This window comes from Xiphophorus couchianus, chromosome 9, assembly GCF_001444195.1.
Source record: "Xiphophorus couchianus chromosome 9, X_couchianus-1.0, whole genome shotgun sequence".
NCBI classification, from domain to species: Eukaryota; Metazoa; Chordata; class Actinopteri; order Cyprinodontiformes; family Poeciliidae; genus Xiphophorus; species Xiphophorus couchianus.
The window spans coordinates 3,311,421-3,331,863 of NC_040236.1; the positions used below are offsets into that span (position 1 = coordinate 3,311,421).

Here is a 20,443-nt window from a genome sequence, read left to right on the forward strand (position 1 = left end):
TGCAAAATGTCTTTCTCAACCTGAGTCTCCCATCCACAGGACAGTTTCAATGTTACGGTGCTCCGTACAATGTAAAAGTACTTTGATTTTTTTTCTAACATCTTTTTATGCTCTTATCGCAAGTTTATTCAATTCAATGTATTTATTCAATCTCAGTTTTTAAAAGATGGTTTTGTACAGGCTACATGTAATGCGATTCGCTCTGACCACAAAAGTTTTCGGAAAATATCATTTCATCGTATTTGTGCTGAAATATTCGTGTTTGTAGTGCTTGCTAGATTGTCACTGTAGTGGAAAAGGCACAATAAGGTCAGAGTTAAGAACATGCGTCGGATATTTCCGAAACACGTTCTTCACGGATATGTGTCGGATGGACCTATCACAGACGTCGTTTCATGGCAGGTACCCGGATGTAGCCGTGGGGCAATTAGCTACGTCATTGTTCACCGGCGGACACCCGCTGGAAATAAGAAATGGATTTAAAACCGCTATTAAGGTGTTCATAACAGACTCCAGGTGAGTGCTGATTTGTTTTTACGGTCTAATGTTAGAACTGGTGGATAACAGAGGTACATTAGTTGGCCCAAACCGCTGGAATTCGCTGTAGTAGCCCAACACCGGTTCTCTATGTCATGTCGGAGAGCAACGCAGTAAACGCACACAGCCGCCGGTGTGGAGCCCATTCTTCAATAATCCTACTAGACAACCTGTTTGTAATCTCCACACTGATGGAAGTCGGTACAATTTAAAACCATGCCCGCCAAGGTCTCTTTAACATGCTACTTCTTAGCCACGGGACTCATCACGGTGTCAGCTAGCATCAACTAAGACTGCTAGCTAGCTTGCTCCGTTAGCCGCATTAGCCGGAATTGTGCCGCTGCTGTCGTTTCTATCCTCCGCCTCCTTTATAATGTTTGGCAACAGATTATTCATCACAACTCCGTCTTTTTCCAATGTTCGCAAAAAAATGTACACACATCTGGAGCCCTCTTACGTGAGCTGAGCGTTACTGCGTGTTCTCTTTCGGTTTTAAAGGCGCTGCGTGTTAAAGGCCTTGCTACCGTCTGTTAGCCTGTTAGTCTGTCTGTTGGAGCGGGTGGGAGGGAACAGCTGCAGTTTAACGTGCTGCTAACGAGGAAATGTTCCCGTCTGGGTTGTGTAACTTCCAGGGGTAGTTGGGAACCCTTGCGCCCGTAACAAGTTTCAAATTTAATCAATTTTAACAGGTAATATTTACTTTTTCTTCTTGATACGCCAAATCTTTAGATTTTTTTTTTTACAGACGCCTAAAACAAATTTAGACTTTAAATATTTGTTTTATTTAAAGTCTAAATTAAAAAAAAAGATTTTTTTGCGCTACTTTGCTCATTCTTTTTCAATGATTATGTATGATTATTTCACATTAGTCATACATAAATGAAATAGTCATACATAATTTAGTTTTGAAGGGAAAAAATAGCAAGTACTATGTCAGCGGCAAACTGATCAGGACAATTACAGTGATTTTTTTTTTAGTTTTGTTTTCCTGTGATGCCAAGTTCAAGTCTTGAATTGTCTAAAACATTTTCTTTAATCCAAAGTTTTGATTCACCATACTGCTGAATAAATATTGTCTTCAGTGAATCGATACAAATTATCACTACAAAAATCTCAATTTTATACAATCTTACTGCTTTTTAAAAAAAAAAATAGCAACACATTTTGTCCTGCTACTAAAATGTTGAATTAGTTAACTTATCTTTACCACGTACAGGGATTTTCATATGTAGTCTTAAATACATATGAAATACATATTATTGACGCACTCATCAGTCGGCCATAGATGAGAATCGGCTAAGGATGGCAGGTCAAATACTGACAAATCCTTTATTCCTAATATTCATTAAATGTATCAAAATTGAGAACTCCTGCTTTGTTTGGGTTAAAATAAACAACAACCAAAAGTATTTCATTTGAAGCTTTTTTGTGCTCTTCCAGTCTGTTTCTGGATTCTTATTCAACTCAATTTAAATTCTAAAAACAGTATGACTGAAAATGCAAAAGTAACTGGCCAAAGCTCACTTTGGCCAGTTACAGTTTATACCGGTAACTGGCCAAAGCTTAATCCATCCATCCATTTTCTTACATGTTTATCCCTACTGGGTCGCGAGCGGTGCTGGTGCCTACAATACCCACTGATTTCCTTAGTAACAAACCACAAAATGTCAGGAGAGTTGCCATGTCTTCTCCAAATTCATCTTCAATACAGACACACCATGTCTGTCTTTAGTAGGGGTGGTTGTTATGGATTTAAAGTTTTACCACAATAGTTTGTGGTATTATTGTGGTAACAATAAAAATTACATTAAGAACTTTTTATTACTATGTTTTAGGTAAATGTGTGGCTGTAACTGCATGGCACAGCAATCATAGCAACACAAATACTTCTCCTGAAAACATTCCCACTAGTAATCGGTTTCTTTAGGAAAAGTGCGATTTGTATCACTAGACCACACACAGTAACTGTATCTAGTCATATTTTCAAATTTATTGAATGAACAGTTTTTAAAAAAAAAAAAGCTTAACTAGTAATCCAAACAGTTTGGAGGGCGAGTGGTTAAACAACATTAAGTGGAATTCATCATGACAACAATAAATTCTAATTATTATAAGAAATGAATCCTAATAAATGCCCACCGCTAGCCGTTAGTCCCTCTGGTCGTTCCAAAGCAAAGGAAGTTGTACCAGACGTCCTTCTTTTGTTCCTGACGTCCTTTTTCTCCCAAAACAGTTGTAAGCTTAGATGTACAGCTTTATCTTTTTCACAGAAAATTAAGTCCTATTATTGGCCTAATGTCAAATTGTTTTGTTATTGATACCTTTATTCTTGCTGTTGCTTCTTTCCAAATACTACAGATTAAAGCTGTATTCTTGTCTTGTCTGCAGCTTTTAAAGTTGTATGATTCTGTTTGTGTCTATGCAGCTATGAACAATGACCATAGTTGACAGATTGTCAGAAAAATCTGACCACGAGTCAGTTGGATTTAACCGATCCTTCACCAGTGGAGACGTGGGGATGGACGGCAGTTGTTCCAGCAGCTGGGCAGTGGGTCCCAGCATGCCCGGTGACTCTCCTAGGCTCAAGCCTTCAGGAGGCTGCCTGGGTCCGACCCCGGGTGCTGCCGTCTATAACGGCACACCCGCCTCTATGGACCGCCCCAAGGACCAAGGTACAGGGAAACACCTGAACCTGCATGAGTGACACACACCTCTGAAAGAGCAAACACCGAGTTACCTGATGCATGTGATCAAACAGGACTAATACACACCAAACCAGCTTTAGCTAATAGTTTGTTTTTCTAGTCTAGTGAAAAATGGTGATTTACAGTGTTGACTTATACACAAATATACAGGACGCACTTCAGAAATATATATGCTGGTATTTCTACAAAACAAAGTAAAATTGGTTGTATTATGACTTGTGAATAATTAAAAAGCTGCACTCTGCTTATGGTTTTCTCATGTGTGACGCGTTGCTTCATGTGGGCGTTTTGTTCTCCTTCAGCTCTTTCATTCATCCAGTTACATAACAGCTAGTTTAAAAGCAGGAGCACAATCAATCAACTTAAGCCTGTGATGCAGTCGCTGGGTTGAGCTAAAATTAGAAACAAAAGAAACTTTCTGCACTGATTGTGATTGTAGCTCTTGTCATGTTTGCCCAGTGATGAGCAGTGAAGATGGCATAGAGCTGCCTCAGAAGGTCCTGTTTCCTCCAGAGCGGCTCAGCCTGAAGTGGATCCAAGTTCACCGCATTGGTGCCGGCCTGCAGAACATGGGGAACACATGCTTCCTCAACTCAGCCCTGCAGTGCCTCACCTACACTCCACCGCTAGCCAGCTTCATGCTGTCAAGAGAGCACTCCAAAACCTGTAGGCTCAGTCTTTTGGTGTTTTTATTGCAACAGATTGACCTAAAAATAATCAGTTATCTTAGTTTTTTTGAGCATTTTTAATGTAGTTTTATGTATTAATCTTTCTCTTTTAGGTCATGAGCCTGGATTCTGCATGATGTGCACCATGCAAAACCACATCATTCAGGTTTTTGCTAACTCTGGGAATGTCATTAAGCCAATCGGTGTCCTCAATGAGCTTAAAAGTAAGTAGGTGGTGTTGGTGCTAAAACTACTGTCACCTCTTGTCATTTATGGAGGGAAATCTTCTGATTGTGATAGAATTGGCAGATGGGGGAAAAAAAAACTTTTTTCTTATGTTTTCAAGCCAGGTTTATTTGTGTAGCACATTTCATTAAGGTGCTACACCAATAAAAAGTCCTTCACAGGATAAAAAACATAATACAGCAATTATGAAACAAGCAACAATGGAACAGTCCTGTGCTTAATCACAGCCAGATATTTCCTTGCATTTTGATGATTTTGTTATGAATGTACTCTTCCCCCCTTCAAAAGGAATTGCAAAGCACTTCCGCTATGGAAGCCAGGAGGATGCTCATGAGTTCCTGCGGTACACAGTGGACGCTATGCAAAAGTCCTGCTTACCTGGAACCAAGTGAGTGTGATTACACTTGTGGCTAATTACAGCATTTTTTTAAGGGTGGTATTTTTACCCCGCGGTGGACCACAGAGTTCTGTTTAATTAAGGATCTCTATCAAGTCTGTGTTTTTGGCCAAAGACACCATTCATAAATTTTTTTTTACTACTAATGGAAAAATCTTACATTTAATTACAATTGCAGTTGAGGTACTGAGTTCAGATGGACACTTGTACATTTTCCAGTCAAAATGAATCTGTTCCTCAGACTTGACTGATTTATAAAAAGCAAAATAACTAGAGGTGCACTAATACTTGCATGTAAAAACCAATCCTATCTATATTTAAATAGTCATAAAGCTGCTGCATTTGGGCAATTTTTTTTTGTACCACAAGAAAAACAAAATTCTTTATAAGTGTTTATAAGTGTCCTAATAAACTTAGGATAGTTTATTAGTGGTTTAAGTTATTTTGTTAGTCATCAATAAATCACAAACCTTTTGATTTTATACAAATAAATACTTCTGTGCTCTTTAGTTTTGGTAAGAGGCTCAAAACAGATATTTAGTCTCTAACCTGTTCAAGTTAAGATGTGAAAAATTACAGACTTAAAAAACGGGGGCGTTTTTTTTGTTTTTTTAAATTTTTTATTTTCTTAGTCGTTTGGACAGAGACACTCTAAACTTTTTATTTTTATCTGAGAGCAATACTTCATGTGCAGTTGATACATGTTTGTTTAGTGTTTTCCAATAAAGTGAGATTGGATCCTTAAAGGTGTGTAACCTTATAACACCCGACAGCATCAGTTATTAAAAAAAAAAAAAGATATGGGCCAAAATCAGAATCAGCAAGTCAGGATTTTAAAGATCAGTGACAGAGCAGAAAACTGCAATCAGTGCACCCTTACAAAAAAAATATTAAATCAGTTGGCTGTTATTTAAAATTACACTTTGTGTTCAACAAATTAATATTTCCCCAATCTATAAGCTATTTTTGTGAAAGTTATTTTGCCAAAGTTACAAATCTTAAGATTTATGGCATATGATGATCATATTTTTGGTTTTGTTGCGTGAGCTCTATTTTTCTGTCAATGTTTATTTTGGGTAATTGCATCGCGTTATATATGACACACGAAAACATTTGACATTTGTTAATTCTTCAATTTACCTAAAACCAAAATATTTCAAACAACACAAGGTGAAGAACATTAATGGACTGCCTCTTCACTTTCTGCTGTGCCAGAAGGGTTGTATTGGGTTGTATTTGAAGGATCTCTGTCTGTTAGATTTTCAGGAGATGTGCAGCTGTTCTTCTGTAGCCACATGCAAGTACATTCATGACTCATTTATGAAATTATTTCTCTCATTTCTTGTGTGGCAGATTGGACAGGCAAACGCAGGCCACCACTTTCATCCATCAAGTGTTTGGAGGGTACCTCAGGTCCAGAGGTGAGATATTAATGCTGATTTGTTGTCCTGTTTTTTTCTTTGTTTTTGGCAGAAAAATTGTTGAATCTTGTTATTTGGTTAACTTTCTAATGTTTCTTTTTCAGTGAAATGTCTGAACTGCAAATCAGTTTCTGATACATTTGATCCTTTTCTGGACATCACGCTGGAAATTAAGGTAATCTGACCACATCCGTTGTCACCATTGACAAACAAATCCAAATAATTAATTGTTTCTTAATACTGAACCTATAAAATGTTTGATTTTGTTTTTTTTCCTCCATGTAGACAGCACCCAGTGTCTCCAAAGCTCTGGAGCAATTTGTCAAACCAGAACAGCTGGATGGAGAAAACGCCTACAAGTGCACCAAGTAACTCTTCAAGCCCCTAAGCACAGATCTTCATTTTTTATGTTTCTTTTTATGCATCAATATGTTAATTAAAACAAATTTCTTTTTTTTTTTTAGGTGCAAAAAAATGGTTACAGCCTCAAAGAGATTCACAATCCACCGCAGTCCTAATGTGCTCACTCTCTCACTAAAACGATTTGCAAACTTCACTGGAGGAAAAATCACAAAGGTACAGATCTTCCTGTGTATTACATCACATACTGCACCGGCCCTTTAAGACCTTCATGTAAGAATAGCATTAGAAAGTATCGGCAGCACTAACAATAGAGTGCAATAACGAGTCCCTCAAAAAATTCTCATGTTTTTCAAATAAAAGTGATAATGAGAATTATAAAAAATCAATTGTAAATAAAGAAATGTAAATAAAAGCATACCTGTCCCTTGTGGACGCTCACGGACCAGAGCTCTGTCAAAATACCTGCTAGATAATGTGCTTTTTATTGCTGTTAGCTACAATATGCATCATTTTCAATAATGATGGTCCTGATTAGCGAAACGGAGCAAAGTCAACAGTTTTTTTTGTCTTTACTAGGATGTTAAATATCCAGAGTACCTGGAGCTGCGGCCCTTCATGTCCCAGTCTCAAGAAGAGCCTCAGATCTACGGCCTGTACGCTGTGCTGGTCCACTCCGGCTTCAGCTGCCACGCTGGCCATTACTTCTGCTACATTAAGGTGAATCATCTGTCAGAACGCTGCTTTGGCCTTGTACACACATCTACATACAGAGAGATAGAACACAAAACGCACCAACCTGCAAATGCATAGTTCAGCTTTGCTTTGTTTGTGCTGAATGTTTAGCTGCTTTCATTATGTTTTAACGTTTCATTTCATTTTCTGAAATGGAATCAAAGTGTTCCTCTGTGTTTTGTGACAGGCCAGCAACGGTCAGTGGTACCAGATGAACGACTCGTCTGTCTCTGTGAGCGACATCCGCTCAGTCCTCAACCAACAGGCCTACGTCCTTTTCTACATTAAGTGAGTAAACCATGACTCAGCAAGGGTCCAACATTACAAATAGGAAATGGACAGAACAGAATATTCATTGTAGGTAAAATGAATTGTGATAAAAAGACTCCAACCCTCCAATAGGTTAAGAAACTGGGATGGAAATATTAATATTAACAAACGTTAGGTGGTGTTTTTATATTAAAATATGTAGAAGCAATTTAAAAATGACCAACTGTTGAAGCAGTTAGGATGTTTATTCAGAAATGGCAACAATGATGCTTGTGAGATTTGGTTTCAGTTCATTGCTGCTCAAAGTGTTTGTTCTCTAAAGAAGTGATGTATGACCAGCATTTTCTGCTCACATCTAACACTGTTAATCCCCAATTTATCCACATTCCTGGCAGATTTAAATGGAAAGTTATTTCACTGAATCAATAAGTCTGTAAGTAAGTTAGAAGATGAGGTGGGCCTCCCTCCAAAAGATCATAAAATTGTTTTAATTAGCTAATAATTTGATTGTCAAATATAATGTTGAACTGGAAATGAACAGGAATAGGACAGGACTGGGTGCTGTGATAAGTGCACCTCTAAAAGAATCCGTTTACTTCAAATTTTATAATGCAGACTGTAACTTTAAAATGACTTGTAGTTATTAACATAATATATTATTTATGAGTTTGTCCTGTCTATTTAAGGGTCAATAAATGTAGATATTGACATAATCTACAAAAGATTTACAAGACAATAAAATTATATTTAGGGTTCAGCACATCACCAAGCAGGCAGGTTGAGAGGCACATAAAGAGTTTTACCATATCTTCTATCAGTGAGATATTATAAGTAACCAAAGTGGATATTTGTGTAAAATTATCTAAGGATTCTGACATTTTTTACTTTGTTCTTTTATTGCTATTGTAATATTATAGTTTAGTAATAAAAGATATTTCAGATGCAACTTTTAAAAAAAAATTCAAACATGATGAATAAAATATTGGCTTGCATTTTGTTGTTGTCAGGTCGTGTAATGTGAAGAAAACTGGGGAATTCAGCAACGTGAGCCATAACCCAGGTATGTCTGGTCAGTCGTCTCCCCGGCCGGTGGTAACTCCTCGTATCCACACCGCCGTTCACCACGGCAACACTGGCTTCATCGGCCCCCAACTACCACCACACATGACCAAGGTAGGGCTAAAGAGTTCCCTCTGATGTTTGAGGATTAGTTATTATTAAAGATTCAAGCATGTGATCCTCTTTTGTTCTTTGTTTTCCTTGTGCCTCAGAACACTCTCCATGTTAATGGGAATGGGTCTTTGAGGGACTATCCCAGCAGTTCTAAGGCCAGCAGCAGTGCAGTTGGCAAACCCAGCCACGGCCTGGCTTCTTCCTCAATCAGCCGACCCACATCCATCCCAGACCAAGAGAAACGACAGAAGCTTTCGTTTTTTATTGGACAAGGCAAACAGAACCGAGCATCTTCCTCATCCGCCTACAGCCACCCATCCTCTGCAAGCAGCTCCTCCTCCAGCTCGTTATCTTCCTCGCAGTCTACCTCAGACGTTCACTTTGTTCCGCGTCAGCTAAACCACTTTAACGGCACACCCAGCAGTAACGGCGACCAACCCGCCAGGGGCAACGGGTCGTCTTTACTGGTGCCGTACAGTCAAGAGTCCTCTGAAGAATCCGACCAGGAGAACGGTACCACTCAGGATGCTGGCTGCATATCCAAGCCTCAGACGAAGGGAACTAATGGAACAGGAGATGTGTGTGCCTCTTCTTCTAAAAACACAAATGGTGAAATAGATGTCTGTTATAACAGCAGTGAAGTGAATGGGTCAACCTCTGAATTTACGAAAACAAACCAAAATGGACAATTTAATGGGCACCACAAAGTTAATGGACACAACACACATGAGAAGGTAAATTATGCATGTGTGATCTGTAAAATATGCAAAGGATCTGTTGCTAGAATAGTGTGATGTCAGTAGTAACGGCGTTGTGTGCTCCTCAGGGATCCATCCATAATCAGGACAGTTCAGCTGTGAATGCTGTTGCCAATGGACTTGGCAGTGACCACAATGAACCCAAGTAAGATTAATGTGTCTGATTCATGTTTACATTTCAACATATAACAACAAAGTCCTTTGCATAAGTATTTATGCACCTATAGGCATGTTACAGTCCTAAGGCTCAAAGCATTTTAGGGCTATTCGAAAATAACTATTTTAGTAATCGGTGATCTATCAGTTATTCTGCAGATCAAGTCCATAATCAAATGTAAAATTGTCCTGTTCTGTAGAAGTCAGTAAAAGAAATATGTAAAAGAGAGATTGCTAGTCAGTAGTTCCTGTTTTTAATAAGGAAACATTTGATCTATTAAATGTTTTTTTAATCTACAAAAGCAAATGAAAAATAACACCTTTCACTAGCTTTTTTTATTACCAAGCAAACTTAAATGTAGGCATTTAGTAAACAGCCTTTTATAATATAATTAACTTTGTCTCAAGCTTGAAGTATGGGAAAAGCTTTTTTTAAAATAAGGATACGTGATTAGATATTTCTAATATAAAATAAATAACTTTCAGCATTTGTTCAAACATCTGAAAAGTGTGCTGTGCATATTCATTCAGCATTCTTGAGTCGATACTCGGGTAAATGAATTGTGATAAAAATTCAATTGTAGCAAATGGAAGAGCAGCCATTTGCTACAATTCCATCTGCATAACTTACGGGGCATTTCTTTTCCAGCTTTGCACATTTGACAACATTTTGTTATATTTTTATGTCAGTAAAGAATTCAGTGTTAATACTGAGACTAAACATGATGGGACTCTCCTTTCTGATCAGGTGACCTCTGACGGAAGGCAAGCTCACTTTATTTAGACAATATGGGATGGAGTAAATGGGACCAAATACAAACCCAACATGGTTTGTCACATAAACTCACAAAATATATATTAATTTGAATGCTCTTGCAAGATGCTGCAATTAATAATTGCCTTATTTTTTTCAACTGATTTTTTATCCCCTAAATCTTTGCAATCTCCCTGATCTATTAACACATCTATTCAGTCTAATTCTATGTTTTGTCCCCCGAGCAACGTCATGATTTATTATTTGAAATTTAAATTCAAAAATACTTTATTGTTCCCTCATGGAAACTAAGTAACTACACATTATCCAAAAAAGAAACTCTTGTCCAAAACAAAAAAAAAAACTATCTACCAATACTAAACCTTAGATATCTGTATTGGTAATGGAAGTGAACAAAGTGCATCGGTACATCCCTACTACAGATACTCTGTGAACCATGAAACTTATCTCAAACAGTTCTGTTCTTTGTGTTCCCAGCAAAGAGCTGGTTGACCTGGCCTCATCGCAGACCTGTTCAGCTCAGAGCGTTCCTCCTGCTGCTAATGAAAGAGAGCCCCTCTCTGCTGCTGTTGATGAAAGGGCTAAAACGCTGCCTGAACCTCTTCCTCCTCCTCACCACACCTCATCCTCTCCTGTTAGCTCCTCACCTTCAGCTACTACTTCCAAGACGCACGCTGTTGCACCCAGAGACCTGTCAGCCTTCCCCTCAGAGCCAGTCTGCTGTCAAAGTGTTAATGGGATCTCTACAGCTGCTCAGAATATTAGCAAATCCGAGGAAGAAGTTAAGGATTCCTCGCAGACCAACGGCCCATCAGCACGGACAGACGGTGGTACGGAGAACAAGGGGCAGAGCCAGTCCAAGCCCGGTTCTAGAGGCCATGAAAGGCAGTCCTCCCATGACAGGGACAGAGACAGATTCTACTCTGACTATAGCAAAGACAGAGACAAACACTACAGGGACAGAAGTCCACCACGAGAAAGTTACAGCGATCGCCATCGGTATAGGCGAGACTACCGGGATCACCATCGCTCCTACAGGGATCGATTTCCTCCCGAACGGAGCTACTGGGACTTCGACCGCCGCAAGGAACGACTCGGCTCGCACTCCTGGGAGCACGATCGTGACCGGCGCTCGTACCATTCCAGCCATTACTACCACAAGTATGATGGGAGCCATGAGAGGAGGGGATACCCACAACCTCAAGAGTGTCACAGCTACTGGCGGTCGCAAAAGGACAGTCGGGAATCCTGGGCAATGAAGGACAAAAGGAATGGGTGGGATAGGGAAGAAAGGAGTTCCTCCCCAGCTGCTACTGCTCTAGAAATAAACAAGTCCAAGGTTTCCCCCCCCTGGGACCGCCTCTGTAATTTTAACTCCACTCTTAAGAGGGAGGAGCCGAGTGACAAGAGGCCAGCTGCTCATCTAAGAAAGGAGAGAGAGGACAGCTCAGAGGGCCGCCGCTCCAAAAAACACAAAAAAAGCAAGAAGAAAAAGAAGTCAAAAGATAAAGACATGCACCACGAGAGCAGGTAAGACCTGCTCAAATCAAGGTTTGTCCCCTAGCAACAGCATGGTGCTGCCTAATGTTAGGACTCAAGTGTCTTATAAATGTCTTTGAAATGTTTAGATGGCTCAATGTAGCTGAGTCAAAACGTTCTAGGACACTCAGGCTTTTAGGTCAGGCTGTTGTAGACTTGTTCTGTAGAGTGGGTCAGAACAGATCAACCCGACAACACAGAAAGGTTAAACTTTCACAACTTCCACACCTCACAATATTCACCTATAAAATCACAGTTACATTTTCCAATTATCATGCAGCCCAAGTAATATGTGAAGCGCCACTGCAAATGTATAAACAAGTCAAAAGAGGAACTGGAGAATAAAGAATAACATCCACCAATTTCTGTTTTTTTGCAAAGCTAGTTCAAGTGATGAAGAAACCAATCCATGCTTTAAATAGCAATTTCAGAGGTTTACAAATCGTAAACATAATGTTTGAATTCAGCTTATTTACAGAGTAAATTTGAGCTGTGTCAGAGTAAACTCATAGCTGATCAACATACTGGGCTTTATTGGCTAAACACGCGCTTTTGTTTTGGATTCACCCAATAAGTTGCAAGTTTGAAGTAAACACATGACTCATGAACATCTCCAACACATTAGTCAACCCACTTGAAAACTGGACTTTATGTTGCTAGCACTTGTCAGCCGTCAACAACTCACAGGTGGGAGTGAAAGCATTGTACAACATAAATAATCACCCGGTTGGAACACAGTGCGATAAATAGTAAAACATAATTTAACGAACCTTCAAGGTAGCTAATTTGCCCCAAAGAATTTTAATAATCAAGATCTCGAATCACTCAAGGAATTGTTTCAGCCATAGTTTGACAGCACTGGAAAGCATCGAATCTACACATTCTGAATCTGTAAATAACTAAAAACGCTCTGACTAGACTTGTTCATGTTATTTTTAATGTGTATTTGTTATGTATATTGAAAATCTAGGAAAAAAATCTACTTTTAGTAGTAATAATTGTTAATTGTGCAAATGATCAAACGTTTGTGTATTTTGGCTTTTTATTGTAACAGAGTCACAGCTTTTGTTTGCTGACTTTGCATATGGGCCTTATTTAAACTGCATTACCTTATTAAGAGTGATAGATGGCGCTCCTTATGTTTCCACACTGACAGCTCATGGATTTTGTGAGCAGGAATAGTTGTAGTATGGGAGATTTTCTTTTCTTCTTGCAAGCATTAGAGGAGCAGTTACATTCTTCCAGCTGAGCAGCACAGTAACGTTTTTCTTTCCTCCAAACAGCTGGGGAGAAAAAATATGGTGCTGTTTTTGGGCAGGGATAGAAATTAAAAAAGATTTTTTACCGGCCACTGTTTTGTTTTTTTTTCTTTCAATTACAAACCCCACCAGTAATGACATAAAATACATAATTTATTCTTAACTCTATGAAAACCAATTTACTCAAAATAAGTTTACCATACATATATAAAATACAAACTAATTTAACATAAAGCATGGATACCTTAACAGAGGTGTAGTGCAATACGTTCACTTGAAGTAATTACTAACAGCAAACTTCAGCTGCACAACCCTAACATTCTTGCGATCGTTTCCTATTTTGAACATTTCCACATTTTGGATACAACTCCCCGAGATAGTATTTACTGAAGATATGTCTAGTAATTTTTAAACATAAATGGTATCAAAAGCTGTTTTCTAACTGTTCTATTTGTTGTTCCTTACTTGATACGTTTTCATGTGTTCATTATTAATTCCACGGGCCGTCATGGTTCCTGTGTTATCTCCATACCTGTCAAGTCTCCCGTTTTGTCTGGGAAACTACTGTATTTCACATCACCTCCTGCCCTCTCGCGTTAGCTCCAATTTACACGCCACCTCATACTTTTACCCGCGTTTGGCCAGTGGCGGGGGCTAATTTCCACCCCTGTTTTTGGGAGGGTGCCATACAAAATGACTGACTCTTGGATTGTCGAATGGGTTATTCAGTTTAGTTTTGTTTGTCTCTACTTGAAGCTCTGACCCGGATTCAGACAGAGCCACCGAGAGCAGGAAGAAGAAAAAGAAGAAGAGGCGGCACAGGGACAGCGACTCCGATTCCGGACGGGGCCACGCCAACAGAAGCAGCAAAGAAAGAGAGAACCGGAAGCGCCATCACTCTGACACCAAGGACTCCAGGTATGACAAAGACTTTTTACCGGAGAAACGTCAGCGCACAGACTGCAGCGATGGCAGCAGGGACCAGCCTCTCCCACCTCACCACAACGCTCTCTCAAACCATTCAGCTCACCAACATCTCAACGGACACACAGGTACTGCCACATTCACAGCTGCTCACTGAAGTTAAACATGTTTCGTGTCACAGTTAGACTTGAGAGGTTGTCCTGTTTCTCAGGAAATGGTCGAACCAATGGTGACTTCCACGGATGCTCCAGTGGCCTCAAGCAGTGACTGTGAGTACCAACCCGCTGTAAAGATTCCACCTGGAGCTCAGCTCAGACGCTCAGTCAATGTAACAACTCCGTGTTTGTTTCTCCTTACAGACCCCTCACCCACCTGCAACATTTGACAACAGCAGAGGAATGATATCACAAAACTATTTGAAGTGGTGCTTCTTCACTGGGAATAAATCAGTTTTGTTTTTGTTTTTTTTTAAACAGTACTATTGTTTTAAATGTGCAAAAGTACAAATTTTAACAGTGTTCCTTTAACTACGATTATTCTCCTACGGTTAAAAAACAACAAAATCACTTGTTAAACATTTAGGTCTAAAAGATGATAATATATAGTTATTTGAGTACAAACCAAGCCTGGCGCTTAAATATCTCAGTTGCTGCTCAGCGGAACTCAGGACTCAAACCCTTTGGAACAGAAATCACTTATCCACATGCTTCAAATAAGAATGAAACAAAAGGGAGAATGTGTTGTGTAAAAAAGACTGAGTCTCTTCATGTTTAGATGTTGAAGATGTCACCATATCTGCACAGCTGCAATGTTTTTACTTCTCACCTGTTTTGTTGTCGAATCCACCCTGTGGTCAAACTACCAGAGGGGGGCATGTTTCTGAATGAGGCGGATGAATGCAGTGGTGTGAACATGGGTTTGTTGAGCGATACCTCCATGTTAACCCTGGACAGACTTGAGGACATTTATCTGCTTTATTTGTTGTTGTTTTTTTTTTTTTGCAACAATGTCCCCTCTTGACGCCTAAGACGCCCTTTTTAAACCGTTTGAGTTTTCTCTCTAAATTGCATTTCTTTCTCCTGTTTTTTTTAAGGTGTTCAGAAAGAAAAGCGTTTTATTTTTTTTTTTCTTTCACGACTGTGGACCATTTGTGTTTAGTTTTGAAAAAAGATAAAAATACAGTTTGTGTCTTCTAGCATCATGAAATATACTGTGAAGTTGAGTTTTGAACTGTACTATCAGTTATTTTTATAAGTAAAAAGCCTGTATCAGGATCCTCTTGCTTTGTCTGTAGAAGGATTTGTGTTGATTTTTGACCATATTCTCTGGACACAAGTCACTAATGGATGTGGTTAGATTTTGGGGGTGGGATTGTGAGGATGGGGTAAGGGGAGGATATTTCTTTCTTTGTTTTTCAACTTTAGGAAGAAGTTGAGGAAACTGCTGTTATACCTTTTTATTTTAGCATGTCTGAATTTATACATTGTGTAAGGTAAAAGCCTTAAATACATTTGTTAATGTCAGAAATTGTAATTTCTGTCTTTGGACTTTGTTTACAAGCTGTGTTGAATGACAAACGTTGATTGATATGTTGGATTTATTTACCTTTTGTATTATAGAGAATTGATTGATTGTACCGAAGCCTTCTTGTTGAACAAACATATTTTCTCGTTCCATTTAAATGTAGACGGTAAACTTCCCACACGTCCACTATATTCAGGTTTGGTCAAATAACACACAAGCTGTTTATCTCCTCTTGGTCAGCTTGAGTCACACATGTATTATTTCCATATATGAAACAACCAAAGACTGGTTATGTTTGGTGAGTCAAACTTTTTCACTGAATTCACATGCACACAAAAGTTGTATGAGCACGTCCATTTTTTTATTAAATTGTAGATCAAAGTACTTTGCACCATTTCCCCAACAAACCTATAACCAAGTTAAATGTAACTTCTGCACTAGTTAGGTTTTGGCAGTTTTTGTTTTTATTTTGTCTCTGCTCAGTAAAAACGGTGTAATGAGGCTTATGCTCTACTAAGAGCATCATACAGTCCCTTTATTATAACACATTAAGCTAAAATATTGAAGTGGTAATGGCTAAAGCCATGATTAATACTACATGACCATAATGATAACAAAACTGTACATTATATTGCATACACACTAAATGCAAGTGGGGGGAGGGGCTGCCTCTTTTGTGAAACAAAAAGACAATAAATAAAACAAATGAACTTCGATTGCAAATATGGATCTTCAATACAAAGTAACTATTTAAAAAAAACCTCACTGCAGATTATATGTCTTCATATCACAAGTGACGTATCTAAACACTTTACAGGACATTATTTTGTAATCAAACCCCAGTCCGTCCAAGTGGAGTTTTAAACCATGCTGGTTCAGTCCAGCTGGAATGGAATCCAGTCAGATTCAGTTCATGATAAACCTGTTCTACAGTGAAAGGCTTGGAGAGGAAACCCAGCTCACTGCATTGAGGTGTTAGGAGGAAAGTGGAACCAGCTCTTCCCTCTACAGCAGGGGTGTCCAAACATTTTGCAAAGAGGGCCAGATTTGATAAAGTGAAGATGCCCGGGGGCCAATAGTTTGTTCGGACATTTTTTAACTACAAAAGTTTCATGCAAATACACACCGTTATAAAACAATTTTCATTGTCACAATTATCTTTATTTTTCAAATGACAAAATAACCAAATATAAGCCACTCAGGCAAATGAGAACAACTCTAAAAACCCAAATTCTGCCTTTCATTCATATCTGGAGAGTCAGATAACATTGAACAAACTGTATGAAATACCTTAAATTTACATGAGTTTAAAAATATCTTTGCCTCAAGAACATTTTAAACAGGAGTTATAAGTAATGCAAAGTTGTCTGTTATTATTAAATCTTAAAACAAGTGAATTTTGCTCTTGTCATTTACAATATCTTTCAGAAAGTTTAGTTTGTATCACATCTACAGGTTCATAACATCAACAGTAATAACCAAATCTTACTCAAGAGTTTAATAAAAATAAGTGCCATAAATCCAGGTACATAAATGTTCTTTTGGCTTTTCACTGCTGATAGTGACAGACGTTGCCGTTCAAAACATTCAGTTTCATGTCCTCAACTCTCAGTGCCACACTGTTACGTGCCAGGCAAACATTTTTCTCAAATTCTTGCTTCTTCTCAGGGCAAAATGTTCTCCACCATTTTCATAACACAGTCTTTGATAAATGTACCTTCAGTAAAAGGTTTGCCATGTTTAGCTATTAACATGGCCACTTCGTATCTTGCTTTTTTGGTATTTTCTTTTGACTCACAGGCCCGCGTGAAGAATCGCTGTTGTGATGCCAGTGCAGCTTGGAGCTGCTTCACTTTTTCAGCACGGTCACTTCCTGTTAGCTTGTTGTATGTGTTAGCATGTTTAGTCTGGTAGTGTCTCTTTACGTTGAAATCCTTAAACAAGGCAACCGTCTCACAAATTAGACAAGCACAATTGCCTTGATTTTCAGTGAAGAAGTGTTATAATTCCCGTCTCTCTTGAAAGCGGCGGCCCTCACTGTAAACTTGTTTTCTTTGCAGTGGCAGAAATGAACGGAGAGCGGTTCGCTGCACGGAGGCAGAGACTGATAGTATTAAAGTGGTGCTGCCACCATTTGGTGAAAGGAGGAATTACAGTTTCAAGTTTTATGATTTATTTATTCTGTTTGACAGTGGAGGCGGGCCATAAATAATACATTATAAGACCGAAGCTGCGGGCCGTATGAAATCTGACCGCGGGCCGTGATTGGCCCTCGGGCCGGACTTTGGACATGCCTGCTCTACAGAGATAAAACGGCAAAGAATAGTTGATGGCAACAAAAAGCCATAAATGCAGAATAGTGGTGACCTAAACCTGCAGCAACACAACTGTAAGGCTAGTTCAGGATACCTGGAGCCACTCCGAGCCCCAGCTGCATCAAAACACTTTCCTCAGTCTCAAACGTAGACAGGGGTGTACCTCATGGACAGGAAGTGGAAAACCCCATTCTACTTTTTAAAAACCATAAACCATTTGTAAACCTTCATCCTGAGAGCATTAATGCTCTGTTAGGATCATATGAAACATTCAGTTCTTTAATATAAGGCAGAGTTTAGTTGCTCTGATTTTTTTTTTTTTTTAGATTAAGAAATTTTAACAGTGCAGAAGACTAAATTATCAAATTAGAGATATATGCCATAGATATGTTTTTTTATTCCAGTAGATCAGTCAAGAATATGGAATATCTTCTGAAGTTGGTGGATAAAAAGCCGTTCATGTCAAAGATACCACAAGGCACAACAGGCCAAAATATTATCTAGTGTTTGACTAGGCTATTCGTGTCTCTACTCTTATTCTGATTGCTCTGACACATTTGGTATTGATAAATGTTCATGTTCATTCTGAAACCAGAGAGAGAAACCACCAGAACGGGCCTCTGCAGCTGCAATGTTTCAGGTGGAACCAGAAGGATTTTCCTCCCTGTCTGCCGAGCCGAGTGACGGTCCAGTGGAAGCTGCGTGAGCAGTGAGGCACTTTTATCAGGAAGCTGAAACTCCGGACCCAGTGAGGGAGTCTCTCTGTGACTCTGAGCCTGGAGGCTGTGATGGTGAAGCTGGATCTGAAACGTTCAAATCCTCATCATGTTTTTCTTTCCCCACTCGGATCAAATGATGTACATTAGGAACAGAGCAAATGAATAAATATTTGCATGTAAATGTCACATTTTAGCCTCTGGCTAGTTTTCAATCGACCAAAAATAGGTTATGTGGGACGTGGTTCAGATGAATCAGGTCTAAACACAGAAGTTATTTCTCAGACTGATGTAGGAGCTTCAAACCTCAATAAATACCATCTATAGTGAACTTGAACATTGAAGCAGAACATGTTTGAACTTTACTAACTAATGCAAACCTGACAGTATGTCACCACTATATAATATAAAAGGTAAATGTTTGAGGGGTTGATGTAACACTGCTGTGAAAAAGAATCAGAAATACTTTGGTGGAAGATCAAATCTGCAATAATTTGCTCTTCTTACCTGCAGAAATGATCCTCTGAGGTCAGCTGAGTGTCGGCTTTTTGGGGGCATCGAGGAGAGGACCGACAGGAAAGAGTTCTGAGTAAATAACATGTTTGTCATTTTTGCCAGTTATGGGATTGCAGTCAGTTTCCTGGTAAAGAGCTAACATTTTTAGAGAGTCTGTAACCTGAAGGCTCTTCAGCATCTTTTCAAAGCAGTTTAGTCATAAATCTGCAAAGAATTCTCCGACCTGTGGGTGGACATGACGGTCAGTGGAGTTGACTCTTCCAAGAACACAGCAATGACACAAACAAAACGGATGTACAGAATATTTTCCTGACAGATTCGCTAGACCTCAACTGGATTACTGAACACATGAAGGAACGTTTTTAAAATCTAATCTGATGGAAAGGAAGCCTTTTATCTGTGAGCAGACAAAAAAACTTCAACGATTTTAATAGTTTTTTATTTATATAATTATTTTACTTCTCAGAATAAACTCTCAGAGGAGTGAGTGTGACTTTAGTTATGTGTGAGACTGCAGGAGAAACTACAGATGCTCAGTCACCTGCTCTTTCTCCACTACAGTGTCCACTTTGCCCATTTTCAGGTTTCTAATTTGGCTTTGGTTGTATAAAATAAAGAATAAATCAACTTATCCGTTGTCTGAGAAATCCTGACTTTCTGTCAATGTGCAGGAGATGCAGCATCCTGGAACTGTTCTCACCACATCTCCATCCTTCTACTGTCCTCTAAGGGAAGCAGTTCCCAACCTAAAGGACTTAGAGATGGAAAAAAATGTTTTTATCTCTTATTATATTCAGCTGTGAAAGTTGTTTCCCCCGTGGCCAGCAGCGTGTGGGCTTACGGGACAAAGTGAGAGGAATTGCTAAGAGATCAGAGTTAGTGTGTGTTTTAAATCCTCTGAAACTTTTTAACAATTACTCAACTGCAATTGATTTTCTGACACAAATTTTCTACTCCAGGTAAAATGCTCCAAAAAAATAATCCCCTCCTCTGCAGTCATGTTGTAGTCACTGAGGAACACTAAGGAACATTTTAGAGATCTCAAGTTTTCTGAGTTTAAAACACAGGATTAAGCCTTTAACCACCGAGGGTGCTATGAAGGATCATTAGTTCCTGCAGTTCTCAGCAAACAGAAACAAAACAGAGGAGAATCCAGGACTCAGACATCTACAGTCACCAATATGGTAGATAGTGATATTCTGTTTAATTAAAACATATATAGAGATGGACAATATGGCTGAAAAGGACATATCAGTCAGTATCAATAATTATTTATTAATATTTTGTTTTAAATATTTGACATGTGACCTTCCCTGTTTTATCCATAGTTTCCCGTTGAGCTGTTGCTGCCATCCTTGGAGAATTGAGCAGTAGAAAATGATCCATTTTAGAATGACGTGCTCATTTTTATTATTTACCGGAAGTGAAAATAGGCACAAGTACATTTTT

At 38.9% G+C, this 20,443-nt stretch overlaps 1 protein-coding gene across 1 annotated transcript; it reads left to right on the forward strand.

Moving 5' to 3' along the window:
- Positions 1–198: 198 nt before the first annotated feature.
- usp42 (ubiquitin specific peptidase 42) lies at positions 199–15,828 on the forward strand. Its single transcript, XM_028027432.1, has 18 exons — positions 199–516; positions 2,963–3,209; positions 3,702–3,908; positions 4,024–4,134; positions 4,445–4,544; positions 5,907–5,974; positions 6,079–6,149; positions 6,260–6,342; positions 6,439–6,550; positions 6,914–7,054; positions 7,257–7,357; positions 8,347–8,512; positions 8,611–9,246; positions 9,339–9,415; positions 10,679–11,731; positions 13,756–14,051; positions 14,135–14,192; positions 14,283–15,828. The coding sequence occupies exons 2-17, from the start codon at positions 2,972–2,974 to the stop codon at positions 14,188–14,190; spliced, it is 3,516 nt and encodes a 1,171-aa protein (XP_027883233.1). The 5' UTR covers positions 199–516; positions 2,963–2,971; the 3' UTR covers positions 14,191–14,192; positions 14,283–15,828.
- The last annotated feature ends 4,615 nt before the right edge of the window (positions 15,829–20,443 follow it).